Below are 13,473 nucleotides of genomic sequence, written 5' to 3'. Positions count from 1 at the left end.
TTTTCTACCAAAAAATCGACCTCCTATGTGTTTGTACTTTTGAAGATAAATTTTTAAGCATTAGATAGATTGTTAACTTGCCGCCAAAAACACACGTATCGTTATTTTTTTATTTTATAGCTTTATCATAAGTTGCGGCTGGTTTATAATTGACTAAATGGCTCTAAGCCTGATCGCTCTGCTTCAGAATTTTAGGAGCCACTTTTCGCGAAAAAATGAAGACCGCTAGATGGCGCTGATCCGAATAATTATTACAACTTATGGTAGTGCTGCATGCAATGATGCAATCGATTAAGATAAACCAGCCGCAACTAATCCCACAGATAGATAAAAAAACAGTTAACTGTCAATTGGCATTGTTTGAGAAATTTGCGTGATTAAAAATTACGTAAAAGTAGGGTATCCTTAGGGCACATAATGGCCGGAAAGCATCTATTTCCAATTCAACAAATAAACAAAAATGCTATTGAGGAGAACAAAGTATCGTACTTGATAGCATCAAAATAGAAGAATAAAACGACAAGTAATGCCGCGGCTGTGGTTCGAAGTACTTACATGGATTCGAGCGAAAGCTATATAGAGAATCTCGAAAGAAAGTGTCAATAAATAATTACGATCATTGCGTACGTACACCTACACCGTGATGATTTCCGTTTGTAGAAAGTATATCCTATATTTCCTTATGTCGTATACGTTGAAATAGAATAAGTAAGTATGGACTTACCTTCATCCAGATACATATTTACTGCTACAAGATGTGGTATCTTTAAATTGTTATAACGCTGATAGTTGCGATGGAAAGCGTTTCAACATTACATGAATATGACTTTTTATGGGTAATTTAAAACGTGTATGCCAAAAGTGTATTCGCGGTTAAATTGTACTATTCAAATTACAAAATGTTTCACGAGAACAAATGCGAATAAAAATGGTCAGGATGGATGAAAAAAAAAAGTAAAATATCTTTTTTTTTTACGTAAATAATGATAGTTTAATTACAACATAACGAATACAATAATAGTAATTATGACATCTTTTTTCGTTTCATTAAAGAATCCTCTCGCTCATTCTTTCAGACTCGTTTTCATATACTATTAATATACATAAAATCCTCTCTAATCCTTGCAAAGTTCGGGGCAAGACCGAAAAAAATTATTAATAGTAAGTATAAGTATTGAATTGTAGATCACGGCTTGAGGAAAAAAAAAAAAAATAGAGTTAAAGAAGTTTATCAAACTCTGTCGTGTCAGTCAAGTCGCCGCTGGACCCGCAGCTTCCGTTTCCGTTTTCTCGATCGCATATACTTCTTATCTTTTGTTTTGAATAAACGCGTCTTTCACGTAAAATAGAGTTAAAAAGCGCACATATAAACACCACTCGTGTACAGAATAATATTCGTTATTGGATCAAAAAGACTTTATTCTTTATCACTCGGATTTTTTTTCACCTCGACCAACGCAACAATAAAACGCATTCATTGCACTTAACGCATATTTCAATTTTCCGCAGGCATCGATTGCCAAACAAGCCAAAAGGTATGCATTTATAAACTTCGCAGAATTCTATATCGTTCATTTTATCGCTAACTTATTACACCATTTTTAATTAAAATTATTTACAGCAGTTGAATGGTTTTTCAACTATCGATATACACTTTAATTGTAGTCTTCTTAAATAAATTGATTTTTTTTTTTTTTTTTTTTACTTCGTTTTATCTGGAGAAATTTTGAGAAATTATTTAGACTTTTAATGTATTATAGACCCGTTAGCTTACAATACATTAATAAGATTATACACAGCTAATATTGCCAGTTAAATTAGGAGGACTGACAGGACTGTGTATAATTTTTTGTTCGTTTGTTTTGATGCATTTATTTGTTTCTTTTTTTTTTTCATTACATTGGTATAAAAACTAGAAAAGGCTTATTAAATTACTTGCATATCGAATTTTCTTCCAAACGGCGTCCATCTTTTTCAACTTAAAAAACTATTAAATAATAAAAAATTAATATAGTTTTTCATGATTACCCTGTCACTAATTTATGTTTCAGAATTCAACTAAATATTTTATTTGATACTTCTGAAGTACAAATTGATGGCTGGATTCTTCACTTGTAATGTTACTTAACTGTTTCATGTAATAATGTATTATGTAGTAACTACTACATGATTTAATATATTACTAAAAAATTTTAATAAACGGATAATCATCGCTAGAATCAAAAAAGACATGGGAATGCAATAATATGTATATGTGTATATTAATCTGGCATCGTGGTAGTTTTCTTTCCTCCGTCATATAATATTGGCGGATCAGTACACTGTTATATCATGAGGATTGCTCTTTTTACCTTAACTTTTCTCGCTATAAAAATCAACAGAATTAGTTATATCGAATCACGCATACCCTTACAGTATCACCAATTCACCATACACGTGTACATGTAAATGTAGGTACACCATGTAATGTGTATGAAATCAACTGCGCCAAATCTTGATTACGAAAGACCGAAGATTTTTAGCTAGCAGATATATATTTTTCGACGTTTCAGAGTATAGCGGATACCGTGCGATCGCTGAATATAGATTTATTTCCGTGTTTTCATCCATCGTCCGTGATAAACTTAAAAATTTATCTTCTCGTACTTATAATATGCGTTGACCGTTAGGTGGTGGAAATTGTTGTTGTGGCTGATTACTGAGCTGTTGACCAGACGGCACTTGCGTCATGTGGGACACTGGAGTTCCGCTATGTCCTGATAATCTGTTACGATACATTAACAAACTAAATCTTGTAATTTTAGTGATTATGAAAAAATGTTGTTATTATCAACAAGTTCAAAGTAAGGTATCATGAGTCTACTCATGCACAAAGAGTCACTAATGTTGTGCCATAACTCCAGATCTTCAACAACATTATAGTTATTTACGAATAGCTTTGATATTCTTTTTAATGTTTCATAATACTTTAACCCTTTCTGATCAATAAATATTGTCTAGTCAAAAAGCAAGTGGGTGATTTTTACAGGTGATTGTATTCAAATAACAAATTCACTAGGTAAAAATCTACATCTAAGGAGCGTAAATAAAATTAATTTGAGTTTAAAGATCTACAAATGACCTTAAATTGTATTTTACACTACAGATTTTTTGATACACTATGATTCTTTCAGATGCTAAGTATTTCAATACATTTACACGAATACTCAATATCTCAGTAATGTATAGTTTATCAAAACAGCTGTTAAGTAAAATAAAACTTAATGTAATGAAATTATAAAGATTTTTAAAATTTTTAACCAAGTTATTATATTTACTACGCACTTATAAAAATGGAGTAATCAATAAATAAAAGCTAGCAAATTGAAAAAAAATTAATATAAAAAATTGTCTATCAATTACCCTTGTTGCATATAAGGAATGTTGCTTTGATTGGATTGTTGAGTTTCTGGGCGCTCTTCGGGATGTATTTGTTTCAGTCCAGCAGGTGTATGAAAATGATGAGGTAACGTCATGTTGTGCCCACTCAAGCCAGAGACAGATCCTCCTCGATACATATTCATTAAACTGTCCATATCAGGTACCGGCTGGACACCGTTGAGCATCTGAAAAAAAAATAGAAAATCATTACAATTCATACTTATTTAAATTTTCTGATTCTAAGGCAATTTTTTTGTTTAATATGCACTTACGTGTGGGAGTCCTTGCTGAGGGTGTGAATGTCCAGGGTGCGGATGCTGTACTTGGTGTGCCACCTGTGGATGAGGATGAGAGGCCTGCGGATGACCAACGTGTCCAGGGATGACTTGTGGGTGACCCTGTTGAGAGTGCCCCCCTTGCAGATGTCCACCTTGCATCACCTGAGGGTGTCCAGCTAGTCCAGGATGTACCATCTGCGAATGACCAGCTTGAGGGTGACCGAATGGATAAACCATTTGCTGGGGTGGCATTTTAGGTAAAGTGTAGCTGGATATGGCAGGTTCTCGCATCAGTGTATGGTACAAGTTCATAGCTTCCACCAAATCAGAACTCAATTGAGTCAGAATGGAGTGCTGCTTATCTACTTTTTCTAGAGCTGTGTCTATTAGTGGTCCCATTGCGTTGACTTGTTCTGATATAACAAGTTGAATTATTAATAAAATAATACTAAGTTAAGCGGTTCCCATTAATAAGATTCCTATCACAATTACCTTCTAAGTCTATCATTTCTTGAGGATCAGTGGCACCAGACTGAGGGTCAGCTTCAAGCAATAGATGTAGAAGTCTGTCCATTTTTTGTTCATTTATTTGAACCTCTACCACCTCTGGTTCTTTTTTTATAGTTTTTACTTCCACTTCTTCAGAAAACTGAACTGATTTTTTGCTGTTGCTTTCTAATTCTAAAAAAAACGTACAAAACATTTAAAAAATTTGTCGTAATCGAAAATAACGTTGAAATAAATACTTACTGGTGAATTGTTCTGGTTCAATAGTTAAATCAGCCGTGACAAAGTTTGAAGGAAACAATCCTTCACCTCGTGGGGTACTGCCTTTCCACCAATTTGGATCAGAATCATCCAAAATATGAACTATAATCGATAAAAGTTGTCAGTGGTTGCAATCAATTTATCGTTTACTTAAAAGATTTATAAATGTTTACTTATTTCTCCTGCAGAAAATGTTAGTTCGTTATCCTCCACGGCTTCGAAATCATACAACGCCTTAACTTTCCTGCCTTCCAGGTTGGCAGAAGTAACTAATGCTGAGCTCACGCTTGGATACAGACTGGGTGGTTTTTTAGAGGATGGTGAACTGTGATGGGAAATAGTTGACTGCTTGGTACTTTCTTGAAGTGATAATTCAATAGCTGCAAATCGGAACAATTTTATAGACTTTATTATACTTATTTATTTTTAAGAGATAATAAATTAAGAAGAAAGTTACCTTTGGCTATCTCTTCTTCTTCTTGAGTACTGGTAACAACGTTTGGATCCTTACACACTGCATAAGTTTGTTTTGGCTACAAAATTGGAAGAATAAGCGTTTTATTGGATAGAAAGTATTAAAAAAATAATAATAAAAAAAAATCCGAAAACAAAATAAATTTTCTTACTGTTTCAGTGGGTGCAGAAAAGTCATGACCTTCCGATTTTAGTTTCTGATACAGACTTGGAATCAGATTAAGCTGAGGATCTGTCTTAAAATCACCTTCAGCCCACTTTTTTAAAAGTCCTTTCAATTTTTCATAAATTTTTGGTTGACTACGATTATTGTTTATGAGCTTCAGAAACTGATTTTCAAAATCTCTTGATGCAATTTCCAAGTGAAATACTTTTCCACAATTACTGGAGCAGGCATCAAGTAACTGTAAAAAAATTGTATTATATTAAAATTTTGCGTTAGAAATTTGCCAAATGTATCAGTTATTATCCATACTAGATCTAAATGACAAGCCATGTAAAATTATTGGCTTTTCTCAGATATCAGACAAACTCATTGAATCTGATGCAATAAAGTTATTACACAGAAAACGTATGTTTTTGATAACCTTAACGAACAATGAACTACAGCAATGAGCAATTACTCACAGTCACAGCCAATATCACAATATGCGGATCCTGGGCATTTAATCTCTTCATGATGGAACGAAGACAGTCCCTGGCATGGTGAGGTGAATTACCGACCTTGTCGCATATCTCCATGATGAGACCCCAATCTTCAGCTGTACTCTTTTCACTGGTCGCTTTTTCTGCAAAAAAAAAAAATCTACATTAGTACTCACATTTATTTTCCAAACCAAGGATGAACAATTATGCCATTGTAAATTAATAAAATATCTTTGTTCAAACAGCAGAGTTAGTGTATCAAGCAATGAAAACAAAAATGGTAAAACTAAATGCTGAAATGATAACTCTTATCATGATTGGCACTTTACACAATAAGTAAATTGCGCGTTTTGTTCAGCAAAAATCAGTCTTTAAAACAACAATGACGAGAAGAAAGCAATACCGTAAAACAGGTAGGTATATACACTCACCGACGTCAGCGTCAAAAGGCGAGCCAGAGAGAAAACTCATCATCTTGGCTGCTTTTTTACTCAGCCAAAGCTATGAAAAAAACACGTAACAAACGTGATTCCTCGACTTAAGTATACGAGGGTGGGTATCCGTAGGGCTTCTCTTTTGGCTCCAAGTAATGCAATATTTATTTAGATTTACACAAGGAGATTTGGTGTTGCATGGAACTGTCACCACACTGCGGCTGTTCAGGCGTCGCTCAACACATACGATGATGATAATTTGTTTTTCATACGTTGACGTCGTTCTTGTTATCCCTCAACTCTAGCTGCGCATTCAATGCAGCTGATTAATAATAACAATTAACAGTAAAGACGTCGCTCGTCGTCGTACGGATGACTAATAACATATTCTACAAGATTAAAATCTTCTACAATGGGTACCTTGTGTGTAAGTGCACTGTGACGTTATATATGTGTATCTTTTGCTGGCCCATAAGATTACTCCAAAAAATTTTATTTCTCCTTTTTTTTTCTAGTACCCCCACTTCTCCTCTTCGTACCCTCAATAGGTATAGGTTTATTCAGCTCAGCTCAGCTCACATGTGATGAAAATGAGCAGCTGCTGGTCAGGTAGGAACTCTTAGGTAAATCCTGAATGTAATTTTTATTAAAAAAATTTGATCATTTTTTTAGAAAAACAAAAAAAATTTTGGAAATCCATCGTGAATTTGATAAAAAATCAAATCAATCATCAAACTTACTTGTTGCATATCTCCTCGTAGTACTTGAAAAAACCATGAATTTGTTTGTTTACATTTAATTTACAAAGTTAACAAAGCTCGTTGATGAGTGATGTTTGTAAGCGACTGGTCAGCGATTGTATTTTCAGAAAATGTATTTACTGCTTATAGATTTTGATATGACACATAAGTTGCAAAACAATCGAAGTTTGTTTGCTCGCGCAATCTCTTGACTGTTTCGCATGAATGGAGTTACGCTTAAAAAAACTTATTATCATTGCGGGTGTGGTTATCGAAAGCACATCGAGTGCTTATCACGCGCTTAAAGAAACATGAGGTGACAGTAACAATCTTTGATATTTGATTTTGTTCGGGTAAATTTTCGTTCCGAAGTTTTTAAAAATTTTTTTACGTTTACTAAATTGTCACCTCACGATTACTTGTAAAACAATTTTTTTTTTTCTCAATGTAACCTACGAAATTTCAGAAATATCAATTGTTTTTGCTTTTGGAAAATCGTTCACACTAAACGTCGATGTAAGTAACAATATGGACAATGTTATGATTTAAATCTGAATTATTATTTTAATTATTTATTTTAATAATATTAAAATATCTGTTTTTAATTCATCATTTACAGTCAAATGAGAAGTAAAATATTTTTTCTTTTATCTGTATAAAATAAAGGGTGCGTTTCTTAATATTATGCGACATTTATGATATTTTTTTCATGAAGACATTATTTATCGTTACTTGGTATCGTTAATAATATTTTCGTACACTCAATAGAAAATGGAAAAATCCCAAAAATTGAAATTGGTAAAAGATGCCCTTACAAGCTATCCTGATTTCCCAAAACCAGGAATAATATTTAGGTAAAGAAGTGAACCTATTAGCTTTAACATTTGTATTCAATTAGTTATTATTACAATCAAATTTTACTTTCAGAGATATATTTGGAATATTCAGAAATGCAGCAGCTATGCAAGCAATGACGGATCTAATACTTGGTCACGTTGCTCTCTTAGATATTGAATTAATTGTGGGATTAGACTCAAGAGGATTCCTGCTGGGTCCACTAATTAGTCTTGGGTTAGCTAAACCGTTTATTCCAATAAGAAAAAAGGGAAAGCTACCTGGCAAAGTTATTCAACAAAATTATACTATGGAGTATGGTGAAGATACCATAGAAATGCAAATTAATGACTTGCATGGAAAAAATAAAGTTCTTCTTGTAGACGATCTCATAGCTACTGGAGGTATAGAGCTAATCTTATTTCGAATGAACTATATTACTCTGCTCTAAAAAAATAATTTGTACTTGAAACATGTTTATTTCAGGAACTATGGAAGCTGCAGAAAAATTAGTAAAATCAGCTGGAATGAGTGTTGTTCAATGTTTTTTCATCGTAGAATTGAGTTCTTTGAAAGGCCGTACAAAGTTAACGGCTCCAGTTCATTCTTTGATACAATACGACTCGTAAAATGTGTTTTTGCAGCTGGCTAAAATTAGCAAGTTACCATTTTACACGTAAAAAAATTGTGAAAATTTATATTTTTTTATTTTATAGAAATATATAAAAATATATTTGTAATCCATTAACTGTTTAACTTTCTAAAATCTTAATAGGACTAGATAACGTTATAGTGTCAAGCGCTCAACCATAAATAATACAATCATCACACCCTATATATATCGGGACCTTGATGAACTTTGTAGCTTTGTGAGCAATCTTTGTACTTCATATTCGAGTCTTTCAACTTGTTCCTGCAACTGCTTACAACTTTCCGATTTGCTTTTTCTTCTTTTCTTTTTTTTATAATCCGCTGTACAACCAGATTTTCGCCCGTTTAAACTCATTACGCTGTTATGCATGTCTTCACGTAAATAACCGGCGGGACTCACAGCATCTGTTTTGTGTCTCACGTACTCTAGTAGCCTTTCGTCGTCGTGCACTCGATTTTCGTAGCACTTGCGAAGTTCTAAAAAAATCCTTGGTTCAATAACAATTAACTAATCTTTTGTATTAATCATAAAAAAATTTACCTTTTAATCGCATCTTATGTACATGTCTCATAAAAAGTTCGCTTTCTTCGCACAGTCTTTTTTCCTCTAAAAGTTCCATAGCGTGTAAATAAAATCCTTTTAAACGACGCTCTTTGTCTTTGAGATTTTTTAAATTTAATCCGCGTAACTCATCTGTCAAGTAACTCGGGAATTCATCTTGCAAAAATGGTAAATATGGCCCATCTTTCGGCACCGTCATGATTTCATATCTAGAATAAACCACAAAATTTAATGAATTTACTGAATCTAATTATTAAATGCGTTTAAAAGTTCAAGTACCTGAGATATCGCCGCGGATGAATTCGAGGAGGCGTTCCACAGTCAAATTTGTAAGCCAATTTTAACAAAGTTTTCATAGAGACGTGTCCCTCAGTCTTATAAAATTGCCTAATGTCATTCGCTTTTTGAAGCTTTGTCATAATGATTATTCTATGCAATATACTGTAGGCTATTATGCACATTAAAAAGAACCAAGGTTTTTGAATCGAAAGAATGTGATCCCACATAATTAACCAATCATTTGTAGACAGCACTTCAGTCATCAAAGTTTGCATCATAGGCCAAGCGTAGTCGGTTGAAGAGATATTTTTTTCACAAAAATAATCGAAGAGCTGTGGATCTGCTTCTAGTAAAATATTCTCCACTATACCTAAAATATTTAGTGGTGGCAGGGGATGGTACTCGAACCATCTTTGACAGTAATTTAACAATATATAAAGTATCGCTTCAAATCCCATAACAGGATTTTTCTGAAAAAAAAAAAAAAAAAAATTTCTTTTAAATTAAAATCAAAAGACATAATTAATATAATGATGATTGAATAATGTACCTGAAAAACATTTAAAAAAGGCACTACAAGTTTTGGAATGTAGATACACTCTTTGAGTACTGGGCACCAGTGGAGTAAACAACTCACTGTTGTCCCTAAAAGAGAACTCTTACATCTTTCTAACAAGGGATCATTTTTTAGCAACTGAAACATAGCTTCATGCGGAGTCTTGTTAGATAAATCTATATAAGCTTTTTTATTACTAGGTAATTCCATTATTGTCATCCAAATGAGCTTTCTGTACTTTCCAGGGTACTCTCCAAATTCTTTCAAAATAGGAAGTAGTCTAGGTAATTTCAATTCTTCTTTCAAAGCAGTTCTCACGCATTTTAAATGGTACTCTGCTTTATGAAAAACAGACGAGGTTGCTGACTTTTTTATTACTGGCGCTCGTTCCTTGCTTTTGTCGCTACTCGAGCAAGAGCTAATTTTTATATTTAAAACCTTATCTAACATGGAAATTTCTAAAAAACCATGTTTACTTATCTGCACCATGAAATACCCTCTGGGTGAAACAACCATCCTTTTGAAACCACTTTGCAAGTCACAACAGTTTTGTAAGACACTAGCCATTGCCAAGTTTATAAACCTGAGCATGCGATCAGAAGTGATGACTGCAATAATCGAATTTGCTCCCCCATCTAAAGGCACTGGAATCACAACGAGCTGTCTGCTTCCGCTGAAACTTTCCCGAAAGTCCATTCTTTTCATCAACTGCCAATTTGACGTGAAAAACACTAAAATGGTATTTTGCAATCCACAGACAATCATGGCTCTGCCATCCTTGGTAAAGTCAAAGTCCTTGACATTCTTCAGTCCCAACTTTTCCAAGTCCATTTTGTTATCCTGCTGAAATTGCTGAAACATCCAAGTCTGTATAACGTTACTCTGATACAAAACGGCAACGACGCCCAAACTCGAAAACTTGGCCTTCTTGATGACCAAATTCTTGACGTTCAGACGTAGCATGTGAGCTCTGCAGTAAGACTTGACGTGCCACACGATAACTTCCTTGTTGGAGACAGTCAGGCAGTACTCCTTGTAAAACGATATATCGTTGGGTGGTGCGGTGTGCCCAGACAAGGAACAGAAATCGTTGATGGAATTGATCCTCATGACCTTGATGTTTGTGGAACTCAAGCCAATCAAGAGCTCACCCCTGTCATAGGGATTGAAGGTCAAAAACGTGCATAGGCCGATACAGCCCAATTTCTTGTAAGCAGGAGCATCAGTCAGGTCAATGTAGTAGGCCATGCCATTGTTGTCGATGGCAACGAGCGCCTCGTCGTGCGGATCGAAGGCACAGTGGGTGAAGTTGACGGTCAAGGGTTTGGAGCAGCAGCTGCTGCTACCTTCGTACACCGATCTTGTTCGGAACACATAGTGGTTCGGGCAGCTAGGCTTCTTGTCGAGCTCGCTCCACTTGACAACTTCCATCCTCACGGGTTCTCCGTCTGTCAACTCTCAAGCAAGTATACACAATGCAACAGGTTTCCGCTGCAGGCAAAAAGGGGTCGAAGGTCACCTGGGCTCCAATTAATGTAGGTCGCTTTCTGCATCCTCTTCCCACTGATACCTCGGACTTGGCACATTCACCTGATGTTCACTCAACTTTTTCATCACTACTTGAGGCACGTTTTGATTTTAAATTTTTGTACACATCGGTGCGAGCACCATATCAGACTCATTAATCAAACGACATAGCGGCATTTGAAGCGGTACGCGTTTTTCTCTCTCACCTTGTTGCGAGCCAACGTTGCCGGTTATGTTTGATTGTTTTGCCTCTATGGATCCTGCCAGCTAGCTTGTATAGAACGGCAACGCTGCATCTGACTCGTTAACTGTAGGTTCGTTTGGGGCTTAGCTTGGAGCAGCTCGGAGCGCCTCCGAGCAAATTCCTACAGTCAATATGTCTATATATTTATGGCCAAGGCGTATAAATAAATAAAAATTTATATTGCCAAGACTGTCAATATAGATATACTGACTGTAGGAATTTGCTCAGAGGCGCTCCGATGAGCTCGGAGCAAAACGCGTGTTTTGGGGCAAAGTTCGGTAGAGCTCCTCCGAGCTGCTCCAAGCTAAGCCCCAAACGAACCTTGTGCCCTGGCCAATGGGAGCGTGAGAAACGCGTATTAGTAAGTATGAAAATTATATTGTTTGTTACGAGTGCGCTTAACGAGTGAAAAATAATTTAGTTGAATGAATGTAAGCTCGCAGACTCTGTCGCATATTTGTCTTGTTAAAACATAATATTTTTTACAAGTAGTCGCGTCGGTTAAGAAAAAATTATGCAAGTACTTACTTGTTAAAAAAAAAAAAAAAAAAAAAAAAGATTGTCCGAGTACTTTCATTCTTCCATATATTATATACCCTGGTATAGACTACCCAAGTAAAAGGAATGTATAGGTAAATGCCACTCCTAAAATGACTTGCTCCGAAAGGTTTGCCTATACCGTATCGAGTCGTCTGGACTCGACTATTTCGTGCTTATACAGCTGATGTAAACAGTATATTTGGACAATTTTGGAGCAAACGTGTACTTTAGTCGTATACGTATGCTGCAGTATATACTTACATTCTCGACTGAAACACTAGACAAAGTGTACAAAAGAAGTATCATCAAAACGCTGGAGGCAAAGTTAGAAGTTCCGTGTATTCTTGTGTTTTTCACGAAGCAATAAGATCTTTTCACTTGATTTCTCGTTTGCCATCAAATCTGCTTCATATAGGAGTCTGCTGTATTTTTAAAAATGGTCCTGAACGGGGCCTCAGAATCTTCCAAAACGGTAAGCATCTCTCAAATTTTCCTTTCAGGTTATTTACAAACCAGTTTACCAGCTATTCCAGACTTATTTGTGCAAACTTTTACAAGTTCTTTGTTTGAATAACACGATTAGTTAACCTTCTGGAATGCAGATTGTCTTTTTCATATCAGTTTTTAACAATTTAACCTCATTGACTGCCTTTGTACTTTGGTACTTGTTGGCTTCATTTGTTGTATCTATTTCTGCTATCTGCATGGGTTTATGATTTCAGTCTGTTGCTGAGTTTCTCAGTGGATTGCCTTCGATCAATGAAAACAATTTTGCTAATTTCCACACGGACAATGCTAATAGGACTTGCATAAAACGACCATCTGTCTATCTTCCCACAAAAGACTATCCTTCAGAACAGGGTATGTGGCTCATAATCATGAATATGATTGTCATTAGAAAACTAACATTGAGTATATTTTATTTTTTCAGTTATTGTGACGGAAACGAAAACGATTATTTTAAAATATTTGCATCAGAAATGGGATAAAAATGTAAGGATCAATCGTATTAATTTATTTTATTTTACGTTTACCACAAATCCAAACAATTTCTAGTTACAATTTGTTTTTAGTTGGCAAATAACGGAAGAAAAAGGGACTTGCTGTCAACAAATGGTGATTCCCCAGAAGAGGGGCGAAAGCGACCTAGATTAGACATCAGCAGTACCATATAAGTACAATTTACTTTACAATCATACATGTAATTTTAGTTATTAAGTTACTATGCAGAGAGCACAATTATTGAAACCAGATTTCAAACAACTTGCATACCTTACAGATATCTTCTTAAAGTTTGAGAGTTTTTCCTCGCTCTTAAACAACTAACTTCTACTACAGCTTTGTAAGTTGTGTTCAATTTGTCGTGTCTTTCCTCTGAAAAATTGTTAATATTATTTTGTAAAATACATAGGATTATGATTATGATATAAGTGTTGGAATTTTTAACATCGTGATTCATCGTATTATGATTTTTTTGAACTCGTTATGTACATAAATGTATTTAGAAAAATAAGATGATAA

General features: G+C 34.8%; 4 protein-coding genes across 6 annotated transcripts; 2 read left to right on the top strand and 2 right to left on the bottom strand.

Moving 5' to 3' along the window:
* Window positions 1–964: 964 nt before the first annotated feature.
* On the bottom strand, window positions 965–6,530 carry Stam (signal transducing adaptor molecule). Of its 2 annotated transcripts, none has more exons than XM_089593105.1 (10): window positions 6,017–6,530; window positions 5,568–5,728; window positions 5,093–5,344; window positions 4,924–4,999; window positions 4,640–4,846; window positions 4,449–4,568; window positions 4,191–4,379; window positions 3,693–4,111; window positions 3,403–3,605; window positions 965–2,785 (listed from the first exon to the last, which is right to left on the bottom strand). In XM_089593105.1, the coding sequence occupies exons 1-10, from the start codon at window positions 6,057–6,059 to the stop codon at window positions 2,647–2,649; spliced, it is 1,809 nt and encodes a 602-aa protein (XP_089449231.1). In that variant the 5' UTR covers window positions 6,060–6,530; the 3' UTR covers window positions 965–2,646. The 2 variants fall into 2 exon arrangements, with proteins under 2 accessions (XP_089449231.1, XP_089449232.1); XM_089593106.1 differs by having other exon boundaries at window positions 965–2,764; window positions 6,017–6,529.
* A 345-nt stretch (window positions 6,531–6,875) lies between these two features.
* Window positions 6,876–8,277, top strand: Aprt (adenine phosphoribosyltransferase). 2 transcript variants are annotated; one of them, XM_014359383.2, is made up of 4 exons: window positions 6,876–7,275; window positions 7,528–7,613; window positions 7,687–7,997; window positions 8,098–8,277. In XM_014359383.2, the coding sequence occupies exons 2-4, from the start codon at window positions 7,531–7,533 to the stop codon at window positions 8,220–8,222; spliced, it is 519 nt and encodes a 172-aa protein (XP_014214869.2). In that variant the 5' UTR covers window positions 6,876–7,275; window positions 7,528–7,530; the 3' UTR covers window positions 8,223–8,277. The 2 variants fall into 2 exon arrangements, with proteins under 2 accessions (XP_014214869.2, XP_014214864.2); XM_014359378.2 differs by having other exon boundaries at window positions 8,080–8,277.
* LOC106643838 (TBC1 domain family member 31) lies at window positions 8,275–11,380 on the bottom strand. Its single transcript, XM_014359121.2, has 4 exons — window positions 9,636–11,380; window positions 9,086–9,555; window positions 8,786–9,015; window positions 8,275–8,721 (listed from the first exon to the last, which is right to left on the bottom strand). Exons 1-4 carry the CDS (start codon window positions 11,070–11,072, stop codon window positions 8,426–8,428), a joined length of 2,433 nt encoding a protein of 810 aa, XP_014214607.2. The 5' UTR covers window positions 11,073–11,380; the 3' UTR covers window positions 8,275–8,425.
* Window positions 11,381–12,008: 628 nt separating this feature from the next.
* LOC106643934 (DET1- and DDB1-associated protein 1) lies at window positions 12,009–13,472 on the top strand. The gene is made up of 4 exons (XM_014359267.2): window positions 12,009–12,424; window positions 12,675–12,813; window positions 12,884–12,945; window positions 13,026–13,472. Exons 1-4 carry the CDS (start codon window positions 12,389–12,391, stop codon window positions 13,125–13,127), a joined length of 339 nt encoding a protein of 112 aa, XP_014214753.2. The 5' UTR covers window positions 12,009–12,388; the 3' UTR covers window positions 13,128–13,472.
* The last annotated feature ends 1 nt before the right edge of the window (window position 13,473 follows it).

The sequence above is a fragment of the Copidosoma floridanum genome, unplaced genomic scaffold (assembly GCF_036245765.1).
Source record: "Copidosoma floridanum isolate Cflo_tuat_1 unplaced genomic scaffold, Cflo_Japanese_pri ptg000019l, whole genome shotgun sequence".
Lineage (NCBI taxonomy): Eukaryota > Metazoa > Arthropoda > Insecta > Hymenoptera > Encyrtidae > Copidosoma > Copidosoma floridanum.
The sequence above is the reverse complement of the archived record's forward strand: the minus strand, read 5'-3'. Positions and strand labels throughout refer to the sequence as shown.

Excerpts from the sequence above, each read along its gene's own strand:
- Stam (XM_089593105.1), bottom strand. The coding sequence starts at position 6,059 with ATGATGAGTTTTCTCTCTGGCTCGCCTTTTGACGCTGACGTCG. Across the intron at positions 4,847-4,923 it reads AGAAGAAGAGATAGCCAAAG|CTATTGAATTATCACTTCAA; the intron begins GTAACTTTCTTC and ends TCCGATTTGCAG. Across the intron at positions 2,786-3,402 it reads ATTCCTTATATGCAACAAGG|TTTGTTAATGTATCGTAACA; the intron begins GTAATTGATAGA and ends TACAAGATTTAG.
- LOC106643838 (XM_014359121.2), bottom strand. The coding sequence starts at position 11,072 with ATGGAAGTTGTCAAGTGGAGCGAGCTCGACAAGAAGCCTAGCTGCCCG. Across the intron at positions 9,556-9,635 it reads CTTTTTTAAATGTTTTTCAG|AAAAATCCTGTTATGGGATT; the intron begins GTACATTATTCA and ends TTTTTTTTTCAG. Across the intron at positions 9,016-9,085 it reads CATCCGCGGCGATATCTCAG|ATATGAAATCATGACGGTGC; the intron begins GTACTTGAACTT and ends GGTTTATTCTAG.
- LOC106643934 (XM_014359267.2), top strand. The coding sequence starts at position 12,389 with ATGGTCCTGAACGGGGCCTCAGAATCTTCCAAAACG. Across the intron at positions 12,425-12,674 it reads CCTCAGAATCTTCCAAAACG|TCTGTTGCTGAGTTTCTCAG; the intron begins GTAAGCATCTCT and ends TTATGATTTCAG. Across the intron at positions 12,814-12,883 it reads AGACTATCCTTCAGAACAGG|TTATTGTGACGGAAACGAAA; the intron begins GTATGTGGCTCA and ends TTATTTTTTCAG.
- Aprt (XM_014359378.2), top strand. The coding sequence starts at position 7,531 with ATGGAAAAATCCCAAAAATTGAAATTGGTAAAAGATGCCCTTACAAGC. Across the intron at positions 7,614-7,686 it reads AAACCAGGAATAATATTTAG|AGATATATTTGGAATATTCA; the intron begins GTAAAGAAGTGA and ends TTTTACTTTCAG. Across the intron at positions 7,998-8,079 it reads CGATCTCATAGCTACTGGAG|GAACTATGGAAGCTGCAGAA; the intron begins GTATAGAGCTAA and ends TGTTTATTTCAG.